Source organism: Lycium barbarum, chromosome 1 (assembly GCF_019175385.1).
Source record: "Lycium barbarum isolate Lr01 chromosome 1, ASM1917538v2, whole genome shotgun sequence".
In the NCBI taxonomy this organism is placed as follows: Eukaryota; Viridiplantae; Streptophyta; class Magnoliopsida; order Solanales; family Solanaceae; genus Lycium; species Lycium barbarum.
The window spans coordinates 168,632,402-168,647,463 of record NC_083337.1 but is presented as its reverse complement, the minus strand read 5'-3'; the positions used below and the strand labels follow the sequence as shown (position 1 = coordinate 168,647,463).

The 15,062-nt window shown below is 37.4% G+C and overlaps 1 protein-coding gene across 1 annotated transcript; it reads left to right on the top strand.

Moving 5' to 3' along the window:
• The first annotated feature begins 288 nt into the window (after positions 1 to 288).
• On the top strand, positions 289 to 9,925 carry LOC132606810 (auxilin-related protein 2-like). The gene is made up of 8 exons (XM_060320447.1): positions 289 to 1,513; positions 3,725 to 5,405; positions 5,514 to 5,658; positions 6,051 to 6,148; positions 6,277 to 6,342; positions 8,074 to 8,163; positions 8,861 to 9,037; positions 9,416 to 9,925. The coding sequence occupies exons 1-8, from the start codon at positions 948 to 950 to the stop codon at positions 9,452 to 9,454; spliced, it is 2,862 nt and encodes a 953-aa protein (XP_060176430.1). The 5' UTR covers positions 289 to 947; the 3' UTR covers positions 9,455 to 9,925.
• Positions 9,926 to 15,062: the final 5,137 nt, after the last annotated feature.

Here is a 15,062-nt window from a genome sequence, read left to right as displayed (position 1 = left end):
GTGGTAGGGTGGGATGGGGGCGAGTGGTAGGGTGGGGTGGGATGGATGGTGGAGGGTGGGACAGGGGTGGGGTGGGGTAGGGGTGAGTGGTAGGGTGGGGGCTGGATGGTGGAGGTGGAGTATAATGGGAAATGAAATACGTAACCACAGAAAAATCATCAAATTCATGGTTACAAAAATTGAAACTTTTCATGATTATATAATATAGAATGAACCACGAGTTTACGATACCATACCACATAATTTTAAAAACAATAATAAAAAACCATACATTAATGAAATAAAATTTCACATGAAACAAAAAAAGAATCATAATTTCGCCCAAAAAAGTAAAGGTTCTTCCACGAAAATGAACCCCAATCAATAACAACTGAGATAAAGAATCGCCGATAAACAAGAAAAAGAAAACGAGGTGGAGGAAGAAGAAGAAAGAGAGAAAAACACAGTCATCGATACTCAGTCCTCCCCTTTTCAAACCCTAAATTCACCAATTTTCTCTCTCAATCTATACGTACATATTAGTATTTCTATATACATATTGATATATCTATTCATGTTGTTGTAATTTCTGATCATTCACGTTTCTTCGTTGTAATTCCATTTACCGTATTGCCCTTCCAATTCCTCCTAATTTTCAGATCATACCAGCAGAAATTGTAGTGTTTCCAAGGGTAATTTCGTCCAGATCTGAAACAACTTAAATACTGACGGGAAATATATATATCTAATGGATGACCTGGATGTGCTGGCTCGAGATTTCGGATATTTAAATACACATATCATCATGTTGTTGTAGTTTTTGATTTATTCACATTTCTTCTAGGTAATTCGTTTTACCATATTACCCTTCCAGTTTTTCCTAATTTTCAGATCATACCAGCAGTAATTACAAGTGTTTCCAAGGGCAATTTAGTCCAGATCTGAAACAACTTGAATACTGACCGGAAATGGATGACCTGGATGTGCTGGCACGAGATTTCGGGTTCCGACCCGCCGGGAAATCAGCTCCGATGAGATCCGACGGTGGAGATCAACGTCGATCCTCATCCGTCCGATCAACATCAACATCTTCACCATTATATGATGATGACATGTTCGGTGTACCTCCAAAATACACAAAACCTAGTAACAACAGCAACAGTAATAAATCCTCATCAATGAATGATATCAATTACGATTCAATTTTCAACAATAATAATAAAACATCGTCTGTTCCGGTGTATGATAAGCCGGTTTACGACGATGAGGGTGATATTTTCGATGGATTGCCAGGATTGAAGAGTAAATCTGTATCTGAAAAATCATCTGTGAGATTTGATGATGATGTTTTTATTGCTACAATGACTTCGCCATCGGAAGCGAAGATTAAGGACGAGCATTTTGGTGATTTGTTGGGGAATTTGAAGTCGAATGAGAAGGTAACTGAGTCGAAGAGTAGTTCGAGCTCGAGTGCTAGAGAGTTTGATGATTTGTTAGCTGGTTTTGGGAATAGCACTTCCACCACTAATAAGAGGTACACCTTTTGTCATATTTCTCAAAGCTCCACCTGGTTATATGATCATAGTAGTTTAAAGAGTTAATGGTCAAAAACACACCTGAAGTTCAGTTAGAAAAAGCAAACAACTGATAGTTGAGGTGTGTTTTTAATAGATAGATGATGATAGTTCGGGTAGGAAAAAGGAACTGCTGATAGTTTGGGTGTCAAAAAAAAAAAAAAGGTTGAGTGTGAAACTCGCGAAAACCGATAGTTCAGGTGTGTTTTTGACCATTAACTCTAGTTTAAATATTTAGGCTGTTTCTCAGTGAAATTAAAGTCACAGCCAGAATTGGTATGAAATTTAGGCATAGTTGTTAAAGTTATTTATATGTAGCTGATCCCAGCTAGTTTGTGATTGAGGCATAGTTGTTGTAAAGTCTGAATAGTTGGATTTGTCTCAATTGCAACTAATGTCGATTTGAGTTCTCCATTGTTCTATTTCACAAGCCGAAAGTCATTTTCAAACACCTATTGTTGAACTTTTATTCGGGCTGCAGATTCCTAACTTGTAATTTGTTGTTTAGTTGGTTTAAGTAACTTTGTTAGATATGTCATAGAGGTATGAACTTGAGTAAGCTTTTGAAGATTTTCGATATACGTACAACAACTAGGCTTCAATCCATACTAGCTGCAATAGGCTGTATGAATCCTGAATATTCATTCCGTTAAATTTGGACCTGTGTTTCGATACTCAATTATTTTAGTTGACATACAAATCTTTAAAGAAACTAAAAGGACTCTCTGAAACGGCATACATAGGCTATTGAAACGGCATTAGCATGATATTTTTCTGGATTAAAGCGTACACAGGCTCGGAAGAAATGGTTCAGTAGCTGTATTTGGTTAATCAATTAAACTGTGCAAACTTAGATGGCCTTATATAGAGCAGCCATATTATCTGCTTCGAATAAAGATCACTGACATTGAAAATAATCAAAAAAGAAGAAAAGAAAAAGAGAGTTCAGTGACATCAAATTAACTTTTGTGGAGAGTCAACCTTGAAATGCTGACCTTATATAGAGCAGTTTAGTTAGCATGATTTGCTGTTGAAACTGGTCTTCTTTTTTCAAAAAACTGGTCCTGTACATGCTTGTGCCTTGTATGGAGTTATTTTCCCTTTGAGTTTTATTTATTTCCCTCTCAAGGGTGGGGGTTGGGGGATAAGGGGGTTATGGACTAGCAAAGAGAGAACATTTTTACTTCTTTAGGATCATACAAACATTTCTATTGTTTCTTTTTGTTGCTACTGCCTATTTTTCGTCTTTCTATGAGCCGAGGGTCTCCCGGAAACAGCCTTTCACACACACAAAGACCCCATTTGTGGGATTACACTGGGTATGCTGTTGTTGTTGTTGATCATCATACAAACATTATTGCCCTAAGGTGTAACAATGTATTTGGGTGCTGCAGAAGGCCATCTGCTCACCGGTCACGTGCATACTACTGTCTAGGGTATTGGGTACAGCTTGAAAGGGCTAACATGTAATGAACACTGCCCTCTTAGATGTCGAACAAGAATCTAAGATAGCCATATGGAATGTATTAGAAATTCTCATACTTCTAGCTTTTGGAAACTACGTATTTCTTATTCACTTGCCTTATTATGTCTATATGCTCAAATGCTATAATTAGGTGAAGAATAGCGTATTGACTCTAAGAGATGGCACGCAGAATATGTAACTGTAGTACCTTATCCATACTTACAAAAAAAATGGCGGTACTTTATCCAAACAATAAAACTATGTAACCGTTGTAGTGGAATACTATAATTCTGGTTAGCTTTATCAAAGTTATGGTAAATGTTAGTGCTTAGTAATTTTATGTGTCTTATCGTAAAGTGAAGCCAGTTCATTTCTCCATTAGCCCCTCACTTTTCAAGAATTTCTTTTTAAATTATCAGAGTGACTAGAAAAATTAGACTTGGCTTTTTGAGTAAATAATTGTAGAAAAAAGAAAACAAGATAGAACAGGGGTGTCTCAATGAAACGACATTGATAAAACAGGGGTGTCTCAATGAAACGGCACTGATTAGACTGTATTTGACATATAGGTGTATTTTTCCTTGGCATAGCAGTTGCGAGTTAGTGTTGTTGATTAGAATAAATTGATGTACTCAGTCAAATTATTATCTTATCTTTGTTATCCTGCAATTTGATTGTCTAATGAGGGACAGGTGGTTTTGCACAGGTCGTATACAGAGTCTAGTCATTACTCCAAACCCACTGGAAATTCAAATCGAAGTTCTAGTGTGCTGGATGACCCTTTTGCAGGCTTAGGGTCAACCTCTATGCCGGCTTCGTCTTCCCCGGGGGAGTTCATAGATCCACTTGAACAGATTGGTCAGCTTGGTAAATCTGGAAATGCAAAATCTGAAGCTTCATCGGTTAGTGGAGGAGTTCTTGATGATTTAGATCCACTGAATGGTTTTAGTAAGTCTGTCCCGCCATTATACCCTGCTAGGAATAACAGAGGGATGGAAGGGAGCCCTCAAAGGGCAGGATCAGGAAGAAGTGACACACAAACCTCTACTTCTAGAGAAAACATTGGAAAATCTTCTTCTAGATCTTCTGATAGCCGCTCAGAGAAAAAGGTGCCCGGGGATGGTTTTCAGGACTCTCCTCTGTTTGACATGCCTTCAGCTGATCCTCTGAGATCTTTTGGTCAAGCTGGTTCCTCTCCATATGCAAGTAACAATATTCATGAAACCAACTTCGGATCAGATACGTCCCCAAGATCGGAGGAACAAATGCAGCCTTCTGATGATGTGTGGCTTAGTGTATCAGAGATTCCTCTTTTTACACAACCTACAAGAGCTCCACCTCCATCACGGCCTCCGCCTCCGATTCCACAGCAAAATTTTAAGTCAGAGGCTAGTTCCTTTGCTTCGAATGCAAGAAAGAAGGGCGACGGATATTCTTCTTCTCCAAGTTACAACCAATACTCTCAAAGTCCTAAGCTTGTTCGTCCTGCAGCCAAGAGCCCTCCAATTTCTCAGTTGGATGAACTTGATGAATTTGCCATGGGTAGGTCTCACCATAGCGTGGATGAAAGTGCAGACGACGTTTCTGGTGAAGATATGAATGCAAACTCAGTAGCTGCTGCATCAGCTGCTGCTATGAAGGATGCTATGGATAGAGCTCAGGCCAAATTTAGACACGCTAAGGAAGTTCGAGAAAGAGAATTTGCAAAGGCAGCTAAGAGTAAGGAGGCTGTAAACCTGGACAGGGATGAACAAGCCATGCGTGAATCACAAGAAAAAGAATTGAGAGAAAACAAGGAGAGATTAGAACGTGAGTGTCAACAGAGGGAAAAAGAAGAGGAAGAGAGAGCACAATGGAAACTTGAGAGGGAGAGGCAGAGAGCTAGAGAGATAGAAAGAGATCGGGGTAGGCAAGCTGTAGAAAGGGCTACTAGGGAAGCACGTGAAAGAGCAGGAGCAGACGCTAGAGACAGAGCTGCTGCTGCTGCTCGTTTAAAAACCGAAAGAGCTTCCGTGGAGAAGGCTTCAGCTGAAGCTCGAGAACGGGCTGAAAGGGCTGCAGTTCAGCGAGCACAAGCGGAAGCCCGTGAAAGAGCTGCAGCAGAAGCTAGAGAAAGAGCAGAAAAGGTAGCTGCAGAAGCAAGGGAAAAAGAAGCACGTGAAAAAGCTTCAGCTGCAAAGGCTGAGGCTGAGGCAAGACGTCGAGCAGAACGAGCTGCAGTAGAAAGGGCTGCTGCAGAAGCTCGTCAGAGAGCTGCTGCAGAGGCTCGAGAAAGGGCAGCTGCTGCTGCAAGGATGAACCAACAAAAGAACGATGATGATCTCGAATCCTTTTTCAATATGGGTTCCAGAGCCAACAGTGCACCTAAGACAAGAGCAAGTTCTTCTGTAAGTGTAAACAAAACAACATAAGATATCAAGTTAAGCCTCTCGCGATGCTCTATCTTTTGTTCTTCATTTTGGTAACTGTTTCTTTTCTTCACCTGGCATTTCTAGGAGACTTCATCTGCTTCACAGTTTCAGAACAAAGCAGGTGCTGGAGGGCCAAAGCCAACATTTTCATCTACCACAACCTCCTCCAACAGGACAAAGGCATCTTCAACCACAAGTTTTGTTGATGATCTCTCTTCAATTTTTGGAGGTACCTACTTCACTAGCAAAATTCACGGGGCTAGACTGTACTACTAAGTCCTAATAAAGCCTCGTAGGCTAGAGTAACTACCTGGGCGACTAATTACTTTCTCCAACTTTACCCTCAATTGAATTTATCTCACGCAATTACAACTTAATTCAACCCATCAGTTATTAGCAGTTTTTTCTTGGATAACTCCCTCAATTGTACAGAAGGTGCCTTTTTTTTTTAACTGTCTCAATTTCTCACCATTTGTTTTTGTATTGTATTGTATTTATACTTTAAGGAGTCATTTAGGGAATACTATGGTTACAGATAAACTAATGGCATATCTACTGCGTGTCACGTTGTTGGTTTTTAGTCTGTCTCATCTATTTCCTAATACTATGTTACTTAACCAGCTGCCACGTCATCTGGAGACTTCCAAGAGGTTGAAGGGGAAACCGAAGAAAGAAGAAGAGCTAGATTAGAGCGCCATCAACGAACTCAGGACCGTGCGGTATGCCCCCTGGCACATGTGTTTTTCCTCTTATGTTTGGATTGTCAGTGCAAATTTCTGCTTACATCCTTTGAGCATGTATTGCATAGTTCAGCTGTAAGTATGATTTATGATATGTATATTCTCAGGCCAAAGCTTTGGCTGAAAAGAATCAACGTGACCTTCAAGTTCAGATGGAGCAGCAAGAAAGAAATGTAAGTAATGTTTTAATTAACTTGCAAATTACTTATAAATTAGGAAAGGTCGTATCACTTATGATACTACACTTCCTCAATTCAGTATATAATGCATGACACATGCTAAATGATGTAGCTCTGTTTTTTTTTTTTTTTTGGACAAAGGTAACATCAAATGCTGTAGCTCTTTCTTTTCCCGTTTGAGAGTATACTTCTGAACCTGCATCTCTTATTCATTTTAGTTAACACACTTGAATCACAAATTTGAATCCAGCATGTTTTTATGTTAACTAGTCTCTATAAACGTGCTTCGCACGTTACTCCTTGACAATCCCGATCATCGTAAAATTATTAGGTAATATTATTTGTAATTACATAAATTTGTTTTATGAAGTACGGAAATGTTGTTGCGTAAAATTGTATCTCTATCTTTGAAGATAGTGTTGTTGGTATGTTTTTTTTCTTCTTTTTCCCACATGGAAAATCCAATATTAGGAATTAAGTGACTCAACATTTATTTGTTGTCATTTACTTACAAATATAAATGTGTTGAAATCGTCACCAAACAAAATTAATTTATAAGAATGTCAATTAGTTTTGAGAATTTGTTTATTTAATTTAAAAAATTTAAGTTGTTCTGAAGTCATGATAGTGTTCACAATGGATTTTTTACGCGAAGAAACTATTTCAACTATTGTTTTTTCAACATAAAATTTTATATTTGCCAATTGGCATAAAATAATCGATCAACTTTGTGATGACTATTTAATATCTTTCGAGAAGTTTGTTGAATTTTTTTATCTTTTTTTTGAAGCAGTATCATAGCTTAAAAATTAATATTTCCTATAGAGTTTACGACGGGGAATATGGAATAATGGCTTTTTTATAGAAGTATCTGGCTTGCATATCATTTAAATTAGGAATAAAATTCAAATAGAAAAAGTAAAAGAGATCAATTCCTCAAATTACTATGAAAAATTGGTAATTTCAAAAACATAAAGGAATAGCATAGAAATAGGATCAGAACTTGAGTTAATTTCCTCGTTTAATAGGATAATACTCCTCACTTTTCTTTTAGGTTTTTAGGGAAATATGATTAGAGCTTATTAAGGGTATAAAAGTCATTCAATATTTGAAGGATATTTTGGTCAACCAACATTTATTTTTATGCTTTTAAAATAATATAGATGAATAGGTTCCTTGTTCTTCATGCAATAGAAAATTCACTTACTAAAGTGCAATCGAGGGGTAGGGAATGAACCTGTATTTCATATCCTCTTACACATGATAATTTTATCTGTAGATGTCTATGTTTAAGCAAGGTCGCTTGATCTTGTTGTGATTGGAAAAGCATTCTTTCTTCAATGTTGCCTAAACTTTGGGATCTTGTTTAAAATGTGAATTTGAACTAGCCATGTTATCAGTAGGATCACTTTCTTCTTTTTGGTGCTGAATGAATCAAGTTAAACTGAGAAATCGTCAAGGCCTTGTCTCTTTACGCATGGTGCTCTCTTGTATATAGCTAAATGAGTTGAATATTGTTCATTTCATTATTCTTGATTAAATGTGTGCTGGCAGAGCTTGGGTGCATCAATATTCTAGGATGAGCTTGCTTCTGTTTTTTTTTCTCTGTTGGCTTTGTGTTGTCTTTCATCCTTTTTCTTTTTTTTTGCTTTGAATTCTATGATATATCTTTGCTGTGATTTTTACTATTTTATCTATGTTATAGTTGCTTACTTTTTGTTACAGAGAATTGGTGAGACCCTAGATATTGAAATCAAGCGATGGGCTGCTGGGAAAGAAGGAAATCTGCGTGCACTGCTATCAACTCTGCAATACGTATGTTCCGTTTTATGTCCACTTATATTAGGAGATCAGTTGCACCCCAGAACTGCTAGATTCCACTTAACACACCACCTTGTTAACAAGAGAAAGGATAAATTTTGGAAGGAGTTATTTTTCCTTGAAGACTTGCCAAACAAATGACACGCACACGAGTCACATCCTATCCACTTTGCTATCTCTGTATTTCCTTGCTAATCATAGTCATGTTTTTTCTTTTGTGGGGGTGGGGGGATTGTTGCCTTCTACCTATTCACACCTTTAACAGCACTGGTGTTAAAAGAAAAACAAGCACCAGCACACGTATATACACAGGAAGCCATCATATCAGTTTACAGATTTTTCTTCCAACCATAGAAATTTATGCACCAACAGATTTACAGATGTATGGAACATCTACAGACCTATGTTGCTCGGACTCTTCAAAAATGTCAATGGGTGTGTGTCGGATTCTCCAAAACTAGTGTATTTTTGGAGAATCCGACATAGGTGCGGCATCGAAAGCGAAGAGTCCACCAACTTAACTACAGAGACATAAATACTTTGGATCTCTGGAAAATCGTGATTTTTCTGATTGACATTCAGCAAATTAATTATTTCTGAAAGGGAAAACCTATTATTTCTGATTTGTTTTGATTGTCTGTGCTTCTAATAGAATGGTTTTGATAAAGATCTAAATTGACTTGTGTCGTAGGTGCTTTGGCCTGAATGCGGTTGGCAGCCTGTTTCTTTGACGGATTTAATTACTGGTGCTTCTGTGAAAAAGGTATATAGAAAAGCAACATTGTGTATCCATCCCGATAAGGTGCAGCAGAAAGGCGCCACCCTTCAACAGAAATATGTTGCTGAGAAGGTGTTTGACATGCTCAAGGTACTTTTATCACTGGTCAACCTGATGTTCCATCAGTGCACACGAATTTGGTTCTTCGTTAACATGTCTCCACATTTGTTGTTAGTCAGAGATGTTACTAATTTATCACGAAACATTAATATCAATTAGTCTTTTTGGGCTGGGTGGATCTATCGAGTCCAAATTTCCAACAAGCCCAGTTTTCCCCTGGTATGTTGCTTTTTGAGTCATGGGTCAAGGGTTCTGAGCTTTATGAAGCCTCTTAAAAACAGATGTCCTGTGGTTTTATAAGGGAGGGTCTTTGTGCAGCCAAAAGACTTGAGCAGTCATTGCTTCTGCCATTTCTTTTACTCCTTTAAGTCTTTTGAGCTCTTCATTAAATTCTATATCTTGCAACAGGAAGCATGGAACAAATTCAATTCGGAGGAGCTTTTCTAGATGCTGCACTCAATTCTTTAGCTTTGAGCTACCTTCGGATTTTTTTTTATTTATAAAGAGGTAGGAATAGTCTCCAAGCAATGCTTGTGGTGACTCTGCATTATCTTCCCTCATCATGTGGCATTTGCTGGGCCAACGGAAGGGGCCTTTACAGCAGTGATGGTAAAGTGCTATATATACTCTGTTGCTGTAAATTGATGTGAGTGCCGGAGACATTTGTGGTGAATGGCACTTGAATTGACTGGTTCTGAGAGAAATGTCGGGCGTTGTTTATTATGTGCAGCATGAAAGGAGCATTGTCTCACTGAATTGTGAAGTTATACGAAATGTATTTTTCCTATTCATTTATGTCAAAAGATTTTGTTTCTGCATGAGAAGAACAAATCTCTCTTCCATCATTTTTTGAACTGATTTGTATTGAGTATCAGAATTATATTTCTGCACGATGTGAAAGGTATAGTTTAATGTGAACTTTAGTCTTCAGAGGCAAATTTTGCACTTACACGCTTGAGTTAGGGATGTGATGCGAGTATTTTACTCCTGCACTTGAGTTTGATACTGATTTCGGATATGCTTTTCCTTCACTCGAGATAAATACTTAATGCTGCTTGCTGGTTGCTACTTGTGGTAAGTTGAGTGAAATTTCTTTTTCCATGAAATTTTGCTCAATGTTTTAGCCAAAACTAGTTTAAAGCTTAAAAATTATTGGTGGAATAGCTGACAAAGACCAAAATCTGCTCTACAACTTGCACTTATCTTTTTTTTTTTTTTTTTTTCTCAAACGAGGATCAAACACGAACCAGTCTCTCTCTCAAAACTTATTACTATGATCCGAATAAAAACGAAGTCAAAATTAAAATTTTCATTGATTTACGGCTGCCTATAGGGAGAAGGCAATGTTGAAAGTTTCATATCATTTTATTATAAATACAAATAATGATTAATTTGATGAGATAAACAATGAGATAGTATTGACAGGCACTTTCTTAGTAGCAACAAGAAACAAAAAGAGAAATAATAAAACTTGACGGGCTTTCCTGAAGGATTCTTGAAAAGTTTGGGGATGAAAGTTATAAGAACCTAAGACTTTTGTAATCCCAAAATAAACTTTTGGAACCAAAATAACCCATTCAAAAAAAAAAAAAAAACGTAAATAGGTTTCACGCACAGATTATATGCGTAAAAGGACCAAAGTGTAGTTTTACACTAAAGTCCTTTTACGCATAGAATATGTGCGTAAAAGAGCCAAATATATCGGGCCCCAACCTTTATTCTTTGGAAATCAAACTGAAAATTAAGCTTTTTTTCATACTTTGACTGAAAATTAGTCACGTTTCAAAACATCGGAACATAAATATTTTATATAGAACTTAATATCTTTTTTAGCGTGCAATAATGTCGGCTCATTACATCAGGTATACCTATATGTTTGGATCGTCGTTTTAGGGGTTGTAAAGTGCTCCGAAGTAAGTTTGCAAACTTGTTATCTTTAAGTTTTTTTTGGTACTTTGACCGAAGATTAGTCACGTTTCAAAACGTCGGAATATAAATATTTTATATAGAACTTAATATTTTTTTCAGCGTACAATAATGTCGTCTCATTACACTAAGTATACATATATGTTTGGATCGTCATTTTAGGGGTTGTAAAGTGCTCCGAAGTAAGTTTGAAAACTTGTTATCTTTAAGTTTAATTGTCATATTTTATAGGGTTTTAATTAATCTAGGACGTCACATGAGTTATTAATAATCGACAATAAATACTAAAATAACTAATTATCATTAAAAATAATAATACCAAAAAATATATATAATATTAATATAAAATGTACATTTTAGGGAAAATACATAAATACCCCCCAACGTATACTTGGATTAATTATGACGCACCAAACCTTTGCGGGCAACCTATTACCCCCCCTGGCCTTATTTTTTTCAGTATTTTTGTGGCCTTTCAGGCTGGCATGGCACCAAAAAAAATTATAATTTAAAAATGGAGAGTGAGGGGCAGTATTTTAATAAAAATTAGTTTTTAAAAATTTATTTATATCCTCTCACCCACCCCCACCCTCCCTTTCTTCCACATTTCATATGCCCAATTGTTAAAGCTTCAATCTTTATTGATTTTGGAGAAGATTTAGCTTAGTTGGAGACCAACCCAAATGCTAAGTGTGAGTCCTTTATCTCAGCAAAATGTGAGTCCTTTATCACCACCATTATCACCACCGCCACCACTGCCACGTCAGCACCACCGCCATCCACCACCACCTCCAAAATATGTGCATTTTGCTCCGAAAACGACAACCTTAGAGAGTAAACACTCTAACCACGATAAAAACAACGATAAAAAGCATGATAAATCTCATGGGAAATCGAAAAAGAAGGCAAACTGGGGGATTTGTCACACCCCAATCCTGATAGGGTATGATGGGCACCCGATCCCATACTCAGAGCCGAGCAAACCCCTCTAGTTCTCGTTATGTTCATAACCTCACTGGACTCTTAAGTTACGAAATGAAATGCATAATAAAAACTTGTCAAAACCATTCTTTTCGTCGTTCTCAAATCAAGTAAAATCTGTAATCATATGGAATTTGTAACACAATGCATAATGGTATGTCGGCTTGCAGAGCCGCTTACAAGACTGACATCCTATGCACGTGACTCTGTCTGCAAAGTCTCTAACATCAATCAAGATACCATAACATGAATACTCTGACTCGGCAACACTTCGGAAGGAAATGGAGCTCGCCCATCCAGCTGATACGTCTCCTAGCAATGTCCTCTACTCATCTGTATACACCTGCGTGGCATGAAACGCAGCCCCGAAGAGCGGGGGTCAGTACGGAATATGTACTGAGTATGTAAAGCATGAAGTACAGTAAACAGAGCCATAATCGAAACAAGAAATATAAAAGTAAGTACACTATCCAAAATACCAAAATGCTTACTTTTAAAACACAAATCATGCATGTCAATGTCATATGTCATATCCGGCCCATTATGGGACTCGGTGAACAAAACATGGTCGCCACCCCGTCGTTGGCGCCATAACACATTATACTCCAGAATAGGGAATAACTCCGTACCCATCATAACGCCATAACACATCATACTCCAGAATGTATATACATATAACGTGTCCCGACCCTCTATTGAGGGACTCGGTGAACAATGCAGTGGAGTACGCACGAGAACGTGTCCTGGCCCGCGACTTAGTGAAGGACATATTGAGGCATGCACAAACAGAGTAGTGAGAAACCATATGCATATAAATCAATTTTTAAGACTCGATAGGTAAGTACACTAATCGACACTTGAAGGATCATAAACACGTTTCGAGTCAATCCGAGTTAGCGTAAGAAAGTTATGGACGTTATTCATGGCAGAAACCTCTATGAACGTTTCATAGCAATCCGAGACCGCCTATGAAAGTTAAGGACATTAATCCTTATAGAACCCTTTTAGGAACAGAAACTCTTTATGATTTGCTCGTTATTCAATCATACGATAGACTCGATTATACCAAGTATGCGAGTGTCAAGAAGTGAATAAGAATCATAAAAAATCTCGGAATTAAAGAATAGAGTTACCCTAAGGTGCGTTTCATACCTTACTTAGCTCTAGGACATGCCAAAAGAAAGAAAGGGTAAGCCTTACATACCTTGTCCGTTTCCTAGGTTAATCCAAACTTAAGTCTCGGCTTTTCCAAGATCTACAACAACGTCAAAAGATATCAAACATTAGCTATAGGTATTTAGGAATCCGGTTCTAAGCTAGCAATCCACCTACAGAAATTTGGGCAGCATCTCCCCTATAAATTCAACCAACCCTGAGAATTCAACTCAGCCAAATCATCAACAACAATACCAATCAACCACATTAGCAACTTCAACAATTAATTCAAAATGCATTCTAACATTAGCAACCCTTTCTACATAATTCGACGGCATTTCATTTACATTCCAATTAACCACAACAACCCAACTTACAATCTTCCAAACTCAATAAGAACAACAACAACACATCCCTCGCTTCCAAGCTCATGAATTACACCAACAACCACACATTAACAACATCATTCATACAAATATAAGAAACCATGCTAGTGTCACATCAACTTCTTCAACAATTCCACAACGATTACAACTTCATTTCAAGCCATCAAACCTTCATTTTTATCATGGAATCCACAACAACAACAATCGAAATACTAAATAAAATCATTTCATCACACCTTACCAGCATAGCCCCTATTTGGCCACAACCAACACACACATATTTCATGAATTTCATCCATTTCTACATACTACAACACTCACAAATGATCTCTAACACGTAGAAAAGGAGATTAAATCTTACCTTTACCCTTTCACTTCTCAACTTGGCTAGGGTTGGTAAATTGCACAAATGAATGCTTTGCTTGCTCCAACAACTACTCCATGTTAATAAGGGCCTTCCAATTGGTTGGAATACTAGAAAAACGTTATTTTTCTTGATCAATTTCTATGGCCTCAAATTCGGCTAGCCATGGCCGAATATGGCTCTCCCTCTTTCTTGAAGTTTCTTGAATTTGTAGAAGATGATTAATGTTAATGTCTTGCTTTGGTCATCTCTATCTATCTATCTATCTATCTATATATATATATATATATATATATATATATATATAACTCTCACAAATATAAGGTGGACACATGCCCCCACTCATTGCTTGAGTTAATTGGCCAAGCCATGGATGGGTCCCACTTGAGCCACACGGCCATGGTGGCTATTGTCATGAACCTTCTTGATTTTTTCCCCTTTTTACCCCTAGCCTTTCTCAATATTTCCATACCATTAATAAACAACTTGTGTAATAAAATAAAATCGGAAGGAAAATAATAGCCTTGCCCTTAACTTATCGCGATTATCTTGAAACATCCGAATGTGCAAAATACGGGATATAACAGAAACTAGGATTTATGTTTGTTGGTGTTATTGGGGATTTATGTTTGTTGGTGTTGTTGGGTTTTGCAGGTGTGTGTGTTGGGATTCTTGTTGATCAAGAGAAGACAATTAACTTTCAGTATTTGGTTTTGTTTCTTTGCTATATCTGTACAATCTCGATTTTTTTTGGGTGGTGGGGGGGGGGGGGGGGTGGGGTTTGGGGTGGCGGCCTGAAATGAAGAAGAAAAAGAAGGGGGGTTTATGATGAAATTGAATGTGTGTGTTAATGGAGGAAGAAAATGGGTTGAATGTTTCTTGAAAATAAGCTCTTTATGATTGATGATTAAATTGAATGTGTGTGTTAATGGAGGAAGAAAATGGATTGAATGTGTGTGTGTTAATGGAGGAAGAAAATGAGTTGAATATGTGTGTGTTAATGGAGGAAGAAAATGGGTTGAATATGTGTGTGTTAATGGAGGAAGAAATTGGGTTGAATGTGTGTTGTTAATGGAGGAAGAAAATGGGTTGAATGTGTGTGTGTTAATGGAGGAAGAAAATAGGTTGAATGTGTATTGTTAATTTTGAAGAAAATGGGTTGAATGTGTATTGTTAATTTTGAAGAAAATGGGTTGAATGCGTGTGTGTTAATGGAGGAAGAAAATGGGTTGATGGATTTCTT